The following is a 17,437-nucleotide window of genomic DNA, read 5'->3' on the forward strand; positions in this document are numbered from 1 at the left end:
ATATTTTATTTTTTTTTATTAATGTTCCAGGCATATTTGAGAAGGAGCATAAATCAATTATTATTAACGAAGTTATCACCTAACTTTATCCTCAAAAATGTGAATGCCACCTCTCACATCCACCTAAAAACAGATCCTTACTGGTCTATTAGTAAATAATTAAATAATTAAAGTTAGGTAAATAATTAAAATAGTTTTTTCTCTTTTTAGTATGAAACTCCCTGGAAGTAACTTCCCTGTGAAGTAAAAACTCCCTGGTGTAGTTGGTATAAAATTCACCAACTACACCAGGAAGTTTTTACTTCACGTTAAAAGTTATATAAATTATTACAAATATGAGAAAAGTTAAAATTTACTGCGTTTAAATTTAGTTTCAAAGCTGATGTTCCAGAAAAAAAATTAAACTCTTAAAAACGTCTTTCTCAGAACTTCGCAATAGTTGATGAGTTTTCCGTTAACATATTTATATACAGGGTTAGTGGGGAGGAATGTGTCAAACTTTAAGACTGTATAATATACGTAAAAATAATCAAAAATAGCTCATATGTTTTTATTCGAGTTTCATTTGTTTCCGAGATACGGGATGTTAAAATTTTTCTTGCAAACTGACGATTTATTTATTGCTCTAAAACCGGTTGAGTTGTGCAAAAGAAATTTCGTGGGTTTTAAGACATAGTTATTACGCATGTTTTGACACCCAATTAAGAATTTTATATTCATGATTGGCGCGCGTACGGGTAATAGTCTGAAATTTTTTAAAGATAAAAATGGTACGCCACTGAAATATTTCAAATTAAAAATATTTCCTGAATTCATCGTTTAATTTGTGATAAAAAATCTATCTTCCTATTTTTTCATGCGACGCTTGGTTTTCAGGCAAAAAATAAAACATCCTAACGCTTGCAAAGTTTTCGACGAAGTTTCTATATGAATGTGTAGAAACTTATTTCGAATACTTTGGAAGCGTTAAGATATTTTATTTTTTTGCATGAAAACGAAGGGTCGTATGAAAAAATGGGAAGATAGATTTTTTATCATAAATTGAACAGGGAATTCAAAAATAATTTTTAATTTGAAATATCTCACTGGCGTACTAATTTATTTCTTTAAAAAAATTCAGACCTTTACCCGTACGCGCGTCAATGGTGAATATAAAATTTTTAATTGTGTGTCAAAACATGCGCAATAACCATGTCTTAAAACCCACAAAATTTCATTTGCAAACCTCAAACGGTTTTAGAACAATAAATAAATCGTCAGTTTGTAAAAAAAATTTTAACATCCCGTATCTCGGAAAAAAATGAAAACCGAATAACAACATATGAGTTATTTTTGATTATTTTTACGTATATTATACAGTCTTAAAGTTTGGCACATTCCTCCCCACTCACCCTGTATATAGAAAACCAAACCTATAGGTACATTTTCTGTAGAAATTTTGGCGTTGTTTATTAACTAATACCAATTTCAAAAAGATTTATATATTTTTTATATAAATTTGTGTAAAAATAATCAGCATTTAAATATGAATAAATATTTTACATTATTAAATATTAAATATTTATTTAACATTATTACCGAGGGGCGAAAGTCCCTGAGAATAAACAAAAAGTTTCTTCTGGACGAAATATTTGAAATTAAAAACACTAAATTTTCCCTTTTTGTCCCTGTAACTTATTAAAATAAACGTTCTAGAAGTTTTCAGAGGCTTTCTACCCTCGGTAATAATGTAATGTTTCATTCTGCGTTTAAATTTTTCAAAAATACTTATTAGTTTTCTCAGGATTCGAAAAAATGAATGCTTTTAAATAGCATCCGACCAAGATTTTTTGCTCCGACCCCCTTAAAAGTTATTCTAATTGGTTATAAGTGAACAATAACAGTAACATTCAAAACAATTTTTGATTATAAAGATAATCTTTTTTAACGTTTTTTTTTTGGTGCCTATTAAAAAGTCCTACACACGTCCCAACCAGACCAACCGACAGTCGGGTCCGACAATGTTGGGTCTGGCCGTTGGAGCATATGTATTCCTACAGACCAGCCCGGCTGTCGCACAGTGGTCCAAAATTCCGAAAAGCAGGCCAAAAGTAAAAAAAAATGACTTTTTGTAAATATTATTACATTTCCTAAAAGAAAACTAAATTTCCTATTCCGTGTTGGCAACCTTAGAGCTATATCTCCTATACCTGAATTTCCAGTTCAGTTCAAAGTTGACCTTCGTAAGGAACAGACGCACAGTTAAGAATAACGAATATTTTTACGCACAGTCTTGTGCGTGTATCTCGTAAACGAAGTGCGCAAATTCAATTCTGCAAAATGAAGAATATTCGTCGCGCTATGAGTTTCAATATGAATCGTTAACAACGCAGAATAAATACATTTGAGAGCAACATAATCGACTTACTTGCTGAATTGTACGCGTTAGAACTCTCGAATTTCCTAAACCTGTTGTCCGATTCGAGTGATTTTTTTAGTATGTTACAGCCTTATTATTTAAGAAAATCGATGTAATATTATTATTGCTAGACAGGTAAAGGTCATTTTATACCGGCTGTAACAATCATAGGGTGTTTTTTTTTCCTAAACGTACCTAACTTTTTTATTATCCAACATAAGCAAATGAGTCAAAAAAGAAAATGTTAATAAAGCCTAAGCCTACAATTGAATTTTAATTTAAATATTTTTTATTTGCTAGAATACTCCACAGGGTGTTCCGAACTTTAAGAAAAAACACAGTATGATTGTTACACCCGGTATAAAATGACCTTTACCTGTATAGCAACAATAATATTACATCAATTTTCTTAAATAACAAGGCTATAACATACTCAAAAAATCACTCAAATCGGACAACAGGTTTAGGAAATTCCACGTGTACAATTATTCAGCAAGTGAGTCGATTATTTTGCTCTCAAGTGTAGATCATGCCGCGGCATTCAGGTAGCTGTTATGTCTGAAGATCTTTAGTTATTTCAGGATCGTAGGGCAAAATCGTAAATAAAAGAGTTAGGTAGGTACAGTATTGTTGAAAAATAAAGCAAATATTAGTTTTGACTCATACGATTAATAATCGAATTTAATGTTGGAATAAATTGGATTGAATCCGCCATTTTGTTTTTCGATATTTCGATTTCGGATTCGTAATCAGCAACCTCAAAAACCACCGGATATCAAATTTCGACGGTATTAAATATATTTTCAATACACGAACCCGCTATATTACATCCGCCATTTTGTTTTAATTATTGCAGTTTAGACTTCAGATTCGTAATAGGCGACCACAAAAACCCCTGCATACCTAATTTGATGCAAATCAAAAAACGCTTTCATATTTTGGCCATCTTTTCGAGATTTTGGACCACTGTGTGTCGTGTCGTTTTTAATAATCTATTAACACACAGATTAAGTGTTAATTATGCTAAGGTCTATAATATAGAGTAAGTACATAATTTACTACCTGGTGATGTATATGTTAATGTTGCATTTCTTGTACTCCCAATTATGATGTAAGAAATTAAAAAATACGGCTATACACATTCATATCCTTTGTCCGTAGCTTTCGTCGTTTGTTTTTATAATCTGTCCTATTCCGAGACAATAATATTCGTTTCGTAGCAATATTTTTTTCCATGTATGGATCGCTGGCCCGTAGCAAAACCCCCTTTTCGGAGGAACATGTTCTCCCTTCCTCGTTCGCCCTGACCCTGCCTTCCATTGGGGTTGGTTACCCAATCTCCAACAAGGTTGCTCAGGTTTCCGGGGTCCACCCGTGTGGTCAAGACCACACTTCGTGGAGGTGAGGATAGGAATTGAATAGGAGAGGCTAGAGATGCTAACTGGAAACAGCATCTTATAATGCGCATCACTACTCCTTTGAACCCCATATACAAATTATGTTTAGAAAAAATGTAAGTAAATGAATTTAAAAAAAAATGAATGCCATTTTGAAGATTTTTCTATCTCTTAATGGATAAAATGGTCTATTAAGTATATAGGTATACCTTTTTAATGATAAGTGAAAATTCCAAAAAAATCACATTTTTCGCACTAAATTATTTGTATTTAATAAATAACGCCGTTTCTACAAATTTCTACAGAAAACGTATAGCTTTTCCTATTATAGGTATATATGAACTGAAAACTTCATCAAATACATTGCAAAGCTAAAAACACGGTTACATTTTTCTTCCCTAGAGAAACTTCCATGGAATATAACTTTAATTTTTTACATCTCTCCGCAGATCAACAATCGTGCGTTATTTTAACAATTTTTCAACATGATTCTTGACTTGGCTTCTCCATTGATCGCTATCATAACTCATAACCTCTGAATTTTTTAAATGATAAAATTATTTTATTCTCTATAATGGATATTTTGTTAAAATATCCATCATGAGCACTTGCAAGATGTAAAACCTAAAAACATGGAAATAAATAGAGAGAGATTGTGTGTCCAAACATGGACTGAGGAAAATACTGAATTAATACGAGATGATAAAAATGAGTAAAATTTTGAAATATTATGAGATGCTTTTAATTTTATTTAATTTAGTGGCCAGAAAAGATACAATGTATATTTTAAGGACCCTGTTGTTTATATTTTTTATCTTTAAAAATAGTTTAAAATATCACATTGTTTAATTGTTAGAATTAGATGTTAGGATAGAGATTTATATTCCGTTAAAAAGTATAAATTCTTAGTAACCAATGTCCAATAAATTCAAAATATGATTTGCTTATATCGTAACTACATAGTGAGTTTGAACATCGCCATATGACGGTGGATTCAATCAATTGCCATCTACAATCACTCCACTCAATTTTTTCAAAATTTTAGGATCAACAAACTTTCAAAAAATTAAAAGTTAAATTTTTAAAATAAAAAACCTCTTGCATGTAAACTAAGTAAAATTTACTTAAGTATATTTTACATATGTTATTATATTACGTTTAATATAACGTAACATAAAGCTTAATAAAGTAACCAATATTTTGCCAATTTTGCGAAAAATTTAATTACTGAGGAAGTAGTAAATATTTCAAGGAAAAATATTTGAATCGTCAACGTAAAAGGACACGTAAATTAGATGAAAGAGTCAATTTACTCCCGTTAAAGGGGAGTCCGTTATACAAATGTAAACATTTGTAATTATAAAAGCGATATATTTCTATGAATCTTTAACGTTAGTTGTTAATAAATTCCTTTCAAACTACTCAAATTTTATTTTTAAACAAAGCATAGACATGTTTACTTTTGACAGAACCATCAAAGTCATACTAAAAATATGAATATATCATAATTTGTTTAAAATTTAAATAATAAATAAATAATAAAATTATCCGCGAATTATTGTCCAGAACAAACAGCGTTTCTGATTGAAGGCTAGGCTTTTATAAGATTAGGCTCTTATGAGAATAATTAAGTTTCTTAATTATGTATGATCCCTTATCTCTCAATAAAGGAGAGTAATTACGTTTCTTAATTATTATAAATAAATCGGCTGCAAAAAAAACAATTTTTACCTAATGGTCCCAGAATAACTTTTTGTTCTTTTAAATTCGTATATCAATTGTCAGATTTGCAAATATGAAAAAATTAGATTTGGTCTAATTTTGTCTAGGATTAATATTTTAAAATATATTCTAATTGTTTATAAGTTAACAGTAACAGTAACTTTGCAAAATTGTTTTTGGTTATAAAAAAAATATTTTTTAACTTTTTTCAACTTACATACCATACACGTAGAATTACCGTATCTTCATATTTTATGTCTTTTGTCGTTACAAAAAATTGGCTCTGGGGACAGTTTTAATACCTTTTAAACTAATTAATATCCGACTGGTATATTATTAGATAAATAATGACATGATTTCAAAGTCAGTTAAATATGATATATTTCCCTATGGTGTTATTTTTAAAATCAACTCCCTAGGGCCTATTAAATTTAAATAACTAATTAAATACTGTAAAGTTGACAAATAACCTAAGTAAAACTATGGTTACCACAATTACGTTACGACTATTGCTGGTACTTATTTGAAAACTAATTAATTCAAAATTCTGTCAAATATTTTGCATAAAGAATATTTAGTCTGACATTAAACGTTGAAGGTACCACGGGTATTATGGATAATAACGCTTTCGGTCAACGTATATCCCTCGGACCAAAGGCCCTCGGGATACACACCATTGACCTCAAGCGTTATTATCAGTAGTAATTACACGAGACCTCTAAAATTATCGATTTGTATTCCGCGTGACACTTTGACAGTTTTAATTTCACGACCCGAAGGGGGGTGAAATTATGTCAAAGTGTTACGAGGGCAAAACAAAGCGGTAATTTTTGAGAGCTCGAGTGTAATTTGATAAGATTATTTTAAATCATTTTAACTAATATTTTATTGATATCTTCGCCTGAATATTTACTAAACCTGTTCATGATGTTCTACTTGACAAGTTATCAAACAGTAATTTCGATTAATGACACTGAATGTTCATTTTTGCGTAGCAACGAACGTCATCTGACGTAAAGCTTGACGACGGGAAATTATCGAAAAAAATTGCCGCTGTAATTTTTATTCTTGTAGGTTTCTATTGGTCAGAATCTCTATGAATGAAATAATCCTTATACCCTTGGTACCTTAATAACTATAATGGACCAAGCTGAAATGTTGAGGGTTTAAGAATTATAAAATCCTCGTTGAGAGTAATCACAAAAGCATAAGTTATTTTTAACAAAAATTAAACAATTAATTGCCTTATTTTGCTGTTGTTGGAGGAACAATTTAATTTAAAAAATTTTTAGAATAAGCCATTTTGAAATGTTTTTGAAATGTGAAAGTCACATTTTTATTCTTCACATTTTAGCCTGAAAATCACATTTTTTGCACTTAATTGTTTATAATTAAATACAACGATAAAATTCCTGTAGAAAATGTATAGGTTTTCTTGCTATATATTATTATACGGAAAATGGGAAAAAATGACGGAAAATCCCGTTGAATGTCTGGCTATTGCATGCCCTAAGCTCGGTTAAATTTTCCTTATTTCCCAGGAGTAAAAAGGCAATTAATTGGAATGGATTAAAAGAGACTTTACAGTTCTAAATGCTGTTACAGGCTGAGTTTACTTCTATAAACAAGACGGCATCATTAGTATTAGCATATTATAATTGACAATTATAATTCTTACAAGCTGCAATATCGTGGCTTTATAATATAAATCGAATTCAGGAGAGCATGTAACTTTAGGTACTCATCTTTGTAATTGCTTGATAATTTATACGATTATTACGATTTAAATTTGATGCGTATTACAAATAACAGACATTCACATAATAGTCTTAAAATTGAAAGAGAAAAATTGAAAGTTAAAATTGAAAGAATTAAAAACGAAAAGTATTTTTGAAGTGTGTAATTTTTTTTAAATTTCCTAGCTGAGTGCTTTTGGCTTATAAACCCGTGTTCAGAGCTATGCTACAATAAAAGATCTCTAATAACTAACTAAATTTAGAATTTTCACCATTTAAATATTCTAATTTCCTGCATATATGACATATGTCAACTGCCACTTATTGTGAAAAAGAAGATGCATTTAAGAGAGCAAGTCCTGTTTCAGTCGGCTATCAGTTGAGTTTTCATTCTGCCTTCATTCTGCCGGTTCAGATGGTAGGTTTGCTTTACCTTACCATTGATCAAAATTATTTTAACGTGTTTTTCTGAAAGACCAATGTTTTTTATTTTTTACAATTAGCTACATATGTATATGCTAAAATTCACAAGGAAGAACTTCCTGTAGTTGGCTGTATACCATTAATTACAAGTGAAATTTAATAAAAAAAATTTTTCTTGGTAAAAGGTATATAAGTTTAAAAAGCCCTTAAGGGCTACAAACATATAAACAAAATGTTTTCGCTCTGTAACAAGAGCATCATCAGTGTTACAAGAACATGGTGAGCCAACCAAAAAAAATACAAAGGTCAAAGCCTTTCAAAAAACAGACAAAAGTCTTATATAAATGAACACATCGAAAAATCCAAAGGATGTATAAAATTCCTAAGGATACGGCCCTAGGGCAACATATGACTCCCACACGTGGTAAGTGGGTCAAAAGGTAACTCGGCTTTGACCTTTGTATTTTTTTGGTTGGCTCACCATGTTCTTGTAACACTGATGATGCTCTTGTTACAGGGCGAAAACGTTTTGTTTAGATGTTTGTAGCCCTTTAGGGCTTTTTAAACTAATAATATACCTTTTACCAAGAAGAAATTTTTTTATTAAATTTCACTTTTTTTATTAAATTTCATATACTAAAATATTTAATCACCGACCAAAGTTTTTTATAAAAAAAACTACATAAGGAATTTTTTGCCATTCAAAAGGAATCACTCTCTCTTTTTAGTGGTACTTTAGACCTTTGACGTATGTTAAACTTTGTTAAATCTAAATTTAGTTACTAGAGAGGAAATGTAATGGCAAAGGAATCCCTCTCAATTACAAGACTACACTGTACACTTTATGTTTCGCTGGTGACCAATTTCTGATTGCTCAGGATCATGACGACTTGAGTTACATGATGCGGAAGCTAATAGAAGAATATAACAAATGGGGTCTCGAAGTCAACATTAAGAAAACTGAAGCCATGTGTATTGGAGGGACAAAGCAGTCCATTACATTAGATGATGGGGTATAAATTAAACACTGTGATGAATACAAGTACCTGGGCATGAAGATAACTCAAGATGGAATACTCGATACTGCTATAAAAGACAGAAACATACAGGTAGAAAAGCCATATCCATGATGAACGGCATTCTGCGGGACCAAACAATATCTAAAACGAACAAACAGCTCATATATTATATTATAATACCATACTTAAAAGTGTAATCATCTATGACAGTGAAGTTTGGAAAATGAAACAAAGAACAGAGTTCTTTGGGAACAAATGTTACTAGTAACAGAAATGGACTCTTGAAGAAGAGCAGCAAACAAGTTAAGAAGAGATCGGATACTAAATGAGAGAATACGAGAAATGATGGGAGTCACGCATATAATAATTGATGACATAAAAAACAAAACATTTAGGTAATATTGGTACGATCATGTATAATCCAGTGAAATAAGATTTTTCTCGTGACTCATCCCTCTCCAGGCCGAAACCAAATTTTTTGAGTAGTATGGACATCTATATTAATAACATATCGATGGCTAAAGTGTAAAACCTATTAAGTCGAATTTTATAAATTTTACAGGAGAGACAAAAAACTGATTACTTTTTTTAATAAGGCGTTCCCGTTTTGGTGTTAGCGATATAAAAAATTATAATTACACCTCTTTTTAATGGTATGCAAGTACATTAAATTGGATTTGATTTTTCAAAAAAAAATCGACTTACGAGGTTTTGTTGTATTTTTTTTAAATCATTTTTCAACTTGCGATGTTTTGACATGAAAATTATTATCTGGTTAAGGATTTTAATACAATATTTTGTTTAATTAGATGATTAAAAAATATTAATAAAACAATACGAACACAACTAAAAACTTTATTCGACAGAAATACAAAAAAAATAAAAAAAAGTTTGAGTTAGTGAGATAAGTTGTCGTAGAATAGCCTAAAATCTTCTGGAATATAGTTTTTTAATTCTTGAAGATGTTTAAATTTATCAGGCTTAATTTTTAGAGGAGCGTTATGCAATTGGGGTATATCCAAATTATCTTGAATTGCTCTTGTACGCCTTGGTAATGGTGTCCAATGGTCCTGGTATAATAATTTATACTCAATCGCACCATCACAACGGTATGCCAGTGCTCTAAGATCAGTTACTTTAGGATCTCCCTTAGTATTGCCAGGACGAATTGAAGAAAATGTTTTGATTACCGAGTAATCTTTAAAAAAGGAATAATTTAAGTAGTCAACTTCATAAGGATCTTTTGCCTTAGCAGACCTACAAATGTCAACATAGCATCCCGATACATACACGACACGATTTCTAAGTTTACGCTCAATACACGCGTGAATCGAGTCACACTTCATTTGAGTATGACCCTTTTCTAGATAATATTGAAATATTTCTACACCTGATGTTCTTGATAAGTAAGAAAGAGCATTCGAAAGCGTAACATTTCGAGTTTGGTAGCAGCATCCGTCGCTGAAGCAAACAACGGATTTAGTAGCAGGAGATAAATTTCTTTTGATATAATCTATAATAATGGAAGTGAACTCGTTTGCTTCAACCCCACCTGAACCCTCATGCCATACATAGCAATGGCCTTTGCCAGTGGATAAATTATAGAAGCTATAGTTGTGAACATTTAGCTTCATTTTATAATATGCAGCTGATACTTGTAATCTTGGTGCTGTTAATATTGCCTGTGCATCCATAGTCAAAACAAGTTTACTGTTGTCCTTACTAGCCTCTTCTTTTAGTTTTTCCTTTTCAGCACGAGCTAAATTTTTTTTCTCCAAATGCTGCTGAAACTGTTCATCATTTATTTTGCCGACAGAATACCCAGTGCAAGTGTCGCACTGATCTTTCCTAAAAAATAAAAATTCTTGTAACAAAAAAAAAACGTTTTCTATTGTTCTGTATGCTTAACTTACTTTGGCTTAAATAAGGCTATACGTTGCTTATCGAGCTCCTGACGAAAAGTTGTATTATTCAGTTTGGCTATCTTTGCAGCCACACACTCATTGGTATAAAATTTGTATAGTTCATTAACGCTGGTCCACTGTGTATCTAAATACAATTTATTAGTGTCTTTCCTACAGTAGTGGCTCTCCATTTTTGGAATTTTCTCTAAAAACTGGATTAGGAAGGCTTTATCTTCGGATATCTTGCCTTTTCTTGAACTCTTTGTAGTTTGAACTGCAATGTTTTGTTCTCCTTGACTAATCCAATTTTGCACACTCCATTCGCCTATACCTAATGTTTGCAGAAACATTTTCTTGCATACCCGTTTTCGAGAATTAGATTTCTTAAGGAAAAAAATATACGAAGTACTTCGTTGCTTTTCTGGAGTAACTGAAATGCAATGAAGGTTTGTAAAATGTGATTTACGGAAACAAATTTTTATAAATACCTGTTCGATGATACTTCACCGGTTCTTTATCTACAAGGCTGGTAACATAAATTTTCTTCTGATTCCAGTCCAAATTTTTCCAAAACATATTGAAAATATTTTTTCTGTCGTCGTCTTCAAAAATATTGCAAAAAAATTTTAGAGATCTTTGCGAATTCTTACATTGACATGGAGGTCCCATCTTTCGCTCGTCTCGTTCAATTTTTTTATACTTGTTGTCATCTTTATCTAGTTGACAGGATTGGTATGATTCTCCCTTCATTCTTTTCAGTTTATTTTTATTTCGTTCCCAGTTTAAATAATTGACGTCAGATTTCCTTGATCTTTTTCTCATTATGGGCGATGTTACTGTTTCTGTCTCATTTAGTAATTCATTTAGCGACTGGTTATGTGTTTCTTCATCTGATTCATTGGACTCGGTTGATGCCATATATTCCGATCCACTATCTTGGAAAGGTTCGCTATCGGAATTTTCATCTTGAAAATTTGGCATATCAGTGGTTATGTTTACGTTATTTGATACCGCTGATGGTGGTTCCTCGACCACGCTATTAACTTCTTGAGGTTCATCTGAGCTGCTACTCTGTATTGTACTGCAAAAAACATCAAATTCATAACCAATAAATTATTAAAATATGAAATTAAACTAAATTAAGAATACCTATCTTAAAAATTTAACAATTATTTTAAGAACTCAATCATCAGAAGATTGATAGTACATAGTTGAATTCATTAATAATTAATTTAACTATTGATAAGAACCTGAGTTCTTGAAACATTTGTCAAGATTTTAAGATAAGTATACCTAATTTAGTGGAATTTTACATTTCAATAGTCATAACAATCACTATAAAATTCATAACCAATATTTTCATAATCTATTTTATAATTCAATGGCATAACGTTAACTCTTATAATTCACGTTTGCATAAAAGTATTTTATAAACAATCATTATTTGCTTTATTGTAATTTACACCATGCCCTACTTTTTCAGTGAGAAAGAAAGCAGACTTAACCTCAAACGATAAATAATAATAAAAATATAAGAAAAAGGCAAAAAATCACTTACCCATCTGTATCAGCTTGCAACACTAAATTCAAAATTGTTTTTCCACGACTACAAGACATATTTTTCAAAACAAAACAACAAAACTGCGTTTATTCACAAGAGTGAAACACAAAACCTAAAAAAACACTTGCCGCATTCCGGTAAAACCTCACAACATTGTATTACTACATAAAATATCCGAGCAAATGTAAATATAAAAAACTCGTAAGTCCTACTTAATAGGTTTCTGCTTTACACTTTTTGCTAAAGAGTTTTTACTAGTTTTTGATAGATGTCACTAGAGGTCTTAAGTTGAAATAGACTTTTATGAGGATTTGTAGTTTAATAGATAGCAATATATAAAAATTATTGGTAAATTAATCCCAAAACTGGAAAATTTTGACTTACGAGGTTTTGCACTTTAGCCATCGATATATGCTTCCTGCAGCCGATTTTGATGATATACATAGTTATAAACAGATGAAGATCAAAAAACGGTAAATTTTCACTTTTTTCGTCTATTACTGAAAAGTAAAGCATTCTAAACAAATTTGAGAATAAGAAACTCATAAATCATATAAAAGGCTTCAGTATGGCGTTCGCTAAATATATCTATCCTTATTTTTGTTGCTCAGAAAATTGAAAAAAGTCATAAATTTTGAGATTTTATAAATGTTCATAACTTACGTAAAAAGTAAGGTAGAACCTTCTTATGACACGGAATGCTGAGACTTCTTGTGCTAAAATTATATTTTAAATTTCAAAAGAAATTGGTCAAATAGTTTAAAAGTTATTTAATTTGTTTATCCCAAATTAATTTTTTTGCAACACTATAAGTCAGAAAATTATTAGGTTATAGTAACACTTTGGACAGTTTGTGAAAGAAGAATAGACTATTAACTTAATTAAAAAAACTGACAAAAAGTAATTTTAAACTGTGTAAAATCATTTTGCAAAAACATGTCGATTTTTTGCTTGTTTATAAACAATTAGAATAACTTTTTAACCGTTACCTGTAGAAAAATTATTTTTTAATATTTGGAAAAAATGAATTTTTATACATATTTAGAAAGAAAAACAATTGTCCTAGGACAATTAGGGACGAAGTTAGCCCCCCATTTTTTAATTCACATGTTTTTGTAAAATAATTTTGCAATATTTACAATTAGTTTTTGTCAATTTTTTTAATTAAATTATTAATGTAAATCGTCTTCTTTCATAAACTATCCAAAGTATTACTGTAACTTCATCGTTTTCTGACTTATAGTGTTGAAAAAAAAATTAATTTGGGATAAACAAATTAAATAACTTTTAAACTATTTGACCAATTGCTTTATAATTTAGGGATTGATTTAAATACCAGAAGTCTCAGCATTCCGTGTAATAAGTTATAAATATTTATAAAAACTCAAAATTTATGATTTATTTTGCAATTTTCTAAGCAACCAATAAGGATAGACATATTCAGTGAACGCCATATTAAGTTTTTTATACGATTTATGAGTTTCTTAGTCTTAAATTTGTTTAAAATGCTTAACTTTTTGGTAATAGACGAAAAAAAGCGAAAATTTGACGTTTTTTATCTTCATTTGTTTATAACTATGTATATCATCAAAGTCGGCTGCAGGAAACATATAGGTTATTATTATAGATGTCCATAGTACTCAAAAATTTTGGTTTCAGCCTGGAGGGGGTTGTGTCACCAACAGGATATTTTTTTTCCTTATTTCTCTGAACTGGTACAGAGAGTGCCAGATGACAGGATTCCTAAACAGATTTGACGTGGATATAACAAGGGAGAAGGAAAAGAGGAACGCAGAGAAGAAGCTGGAGGGGGGGGGGAATTGAAAAAGAACTAGAGGAAAGAGAAATCCCTCCAAGTCTATAGTCAAACAGAAGAGAATGGTGGTTAGTGGTCGGAGAACTCTGTAAACCGATAGTAGTAGTAGTACTAGAGATCTTTTATTAATTGTAGCATAGCTCTGAAGATGGCTTTGTAATAAGCCGAAAACTCTTAGCCAGGAAATTAAAAAACTTTACACACTTTAAAAATACATACTTTTTTCCCATTCTTTCAGTTGTCATAAGTGTGTAAAAACATATCAGACGTTTCAATTATTAAAATTTTTCAAATTGACTCTTTGAAAATTTTTTAAATGATTATAAGCAAATCTTTTGTATTTATTGGCTAAATAATACTGGTAGTATATAAACTAAAACAAACTAGAATTAGTAAATGTTAACACTAGTGGCCAAACTTTTTTTATTGTTGATATTAATCTTAATATAAATACTAATTAAATAGATAGTAATAAAACTAACAAAGGAACTTACACGCACGATAATAACATACTGGTCTACTTATTTACTCATCACACAATTATTTATGATTTTTAAAGCAGTTGTTGGAAGAGGCCCAAATCAAATTTTAGTTTGACTGTCTAAGAATGGAAGTATGTGTTTGACCATCATTTTTCATGGAATATAATTTTTTACAGCCGGAAGAATCCAACCAGCCAATTTCTGTACAATGGCAATTTGATGCGGTAAGATTATTTAAAAGTTCAAAGTGCGTGATCCTCTTAAGATTATTATTAAGAGTATGTAGACAAAATTTAGTTAAAACATGTACTACCCCTCCAGGGGCAGCGTTATCCCCTTTGACAAAAGTTAATAATTGGTAATTAGTGACAACAGTTTATTTCAGAAAACAATAACTACATTTTTAGTAGGCAGTGAGTATTGGGCAGTTTATATAACAATTAAAATAATTTTACCTAAAAAAGTATTGTTTGATATTTTACCATTTTAATTATAGTTTTTAGATCCTTAACACTTTAACACTGAAATGAATCTTAAAAAACATCATTCTTGCCCACCAAAAATTGTATACAGCGATTCTAAATAGCGCAATGAAATTATACCACTTCTTTGTCTTAATTTTTAATTCACGAAATTCATCTTCTACTCTTACTATTTTTACTATTTTCGTTTATAATTTTCTTTCACTCTTGCCGGCCTTGTACAACAATTTCCTATTGTTGTAGCCCCATCTTACGTAGGTCACACGTTACTGCATCCTTCCATATTTTTCTTGGGCGACCAACTGATTTTCTGCCATCGGGCCTTTCCCAGAAGGTTGTATTTACTAGTATTTCATCATTCGATCTCAGCACATATACTGCTAATCTTATATAATTTGCCTTGATGTAGTTATCGTTTTATATTTTCGTATCCATAGAGTACTTGGAGTTCCTGGTTATGTCTTGCCTGGTTATTCAAAAAGCCCAAAAATTTTCCAAAGGATCGTCCATTCTAAACCTCATAATTTTGTTGTGTCATGCTGGTTCAGTGTCCACGTCTGTACCACATACGTTATTATGGGACCAATTATAGTTTTACTAACAGATCCACAATAGATCAACTATTCATTCACGCTAAGACAGCTCCTAGAAAAGGGATGGGCGTATAACAGACCCATACACAATCTCTTCATAGACTTTCGACAGGCATATGACAGCGTAGAAAGAAGCCAAGTATGGAATGCCATGGCGGAGTTCTCAATACCAAAAAAAACTCATTCGGATGACTAAAAGTCTGTATGGAGGGTGGAATATCAAAAGTACGTGTAAATAATAAACTGTCTGACAGCTTCGAAATCAACAGTGGACTCAAACAGGGTAGTTATCTCCACTACTTTTTAACCTTGTATTAGAGAAAGCCATGAGGTCGGCCGAAATAAAAACAGAACTGCTATCGGTTCAAGGTCCTAAGTTATTACTAGCGTACCCAGATGACATTGATCTCGTTGGAGACTCCATCCTATCCACAAAAGCCATTTTCAACAAGGTGGAAGGAGCAACAAGCGAAGTAGGGCTGAGAATTAATGAAGAGAAAATGAAATATATGTGTATAAATAGAACGACACGAAGGAGCAGCATAGGACAAAATGTGACCGTCAACACCTTCAATTTCGAAAGAGTACAACGTTTTAAGTATCTGGGGGCCGTAATCACAGCTGACAACGATGTTACTGAAGAAATAAAAGACAGACTCCAACCAGAAAATCGCATTCTATTTCTATAAATCTATAAATCTATATATCCATCGTCAGACCTGTACTAACATATGGTTGCGAAACGTGGACCATGACCAAATCAAACGAAGAAAAGCTCAGACGTTTTGAACAATTTTTGGACCTCACCACGACATTAATACAAACCAGTATAGGATCAGAACCAACTTCGAATTAAAAGCACTCTACAATGACACCGATATTGTCCAAGAAATTAAATCACACCGACTAAGATGGGCAGGAAACGTGCACAGACTTCATAACGAGAGACTTGTAAGACTGGTATGGGAGGAGATTCCTACACGCAGAAGACCACTCGGACGTCCCATAATGCGATGGAGAGATAACATCCAAGCAGATCTCCGAAAAATGAACATTCCATTTGTTGGTTGTAGCGCTACGTGATGATGATGAATTATAGTTTTATATGCCTTCGTTTTAGCTGCCTTTGACAGCAATTTTGATTTAAGTAGCGTTACTAGGGAGCTACGCTCTATTTCCTGAGCTGATTCTAGCTGTTACAACTAATCCATAACCGTTTTCGTCTTCTATCATGCTCCCTAGTTTTGTCTAATTCTTTGCCTTGGATTTTTGGTAACGACCATGTACTTGGTCTTGGTATTCGTTTACAAGCCTCTTCCTCTTTACAAGCAATTTTGCATGTTAATTATCGGATTGATACCTATATGGAATTCTATTCTTTTTTCTATTTACATAGTGTCCATTCGTTTACTGTACTTTACATTCTCTTCTAATATCTTCAGTCCTCGTACGATCTCTTAACCTATTTCCTGTAATTCTTCTCAGTACTCTGTGACGATAATATAATTTTATCGTCTAGAGTACGCCAATGAATTAAGTAAAACGTGTTTTTGTACCGTCTTGGACGATATAAAAGTCGGATCGAAAAGCCTAGTTGATTATTATTCTTGGAGCGTTGATCGAAGAATAATAAACTACAGCGAGGTATAAGAGGTGAGTTTATGTAGGTAGTATTTCCTGACCATTTTCCGCTGTCGTTTTGGCGAGCTGAGCGAATCCGACAGTTTTCCTCTTACCTATTTTTTTTACCTATCCTTATACGAGTGGTGATCGTATATTCCTAATATGTCTTTTTATCTGGCGAGATGAGCGAGATTCCCTTTCCGTATACATTCATGTCGTATCAATAAAAGCAATTCCTATTTCACGCGATCGTCAAAATCATTCATTCATGTACAAAATAT

At 31.5% G+C, this 17,437-nt stretch overlaps 1 protein-coding gene across 7 annotated transcripts in view; it reads left to right on the forward strand.

Moving 5' to 3' along the window:
• The window catches only part of LOC114329935 (proton channel OtopLc), a 329,038-nt gene that overhangs the window by 227,673 nt on the left and 83,928 nt on the right, over positions 1 to 17,437 (forward strand). For 5 of the 7 annotated variants that reach the window (XM_028279211.2, XM_028279210.2, XM_028279216.2 and 2 more), the window contains one exon: positions 14,635 to 14,682. The exons of the other annotated variants lie outside the window; for them this stretch is intronic. In XM_028279211.2, coding sequence (XP_028135012.2) covers positions 14,635 to 14,682 — 48 coding nt within the window. The remainder of the gene's footprint in view (positions 1 to 14,634; positions 14,683 to 17,437) is intronic. 7 annotated transcript variants of the gene reach the window in all.

Source organism: Diabrotica virgifera, chromosome 4 (genome assembly GCF_917563875.1).
Source record: "Diabrotica virgifera virgifera chromosome 4, PGI_DIABVI_V3a".
Classification (NCBI taxonomy): domain Eukaryota; kingdom Metazoa; phylum Arthropoda; class Insecta; order Coleoptera; family Chrysomelidae; genus Diabrotica; species Diabrotica virgifera.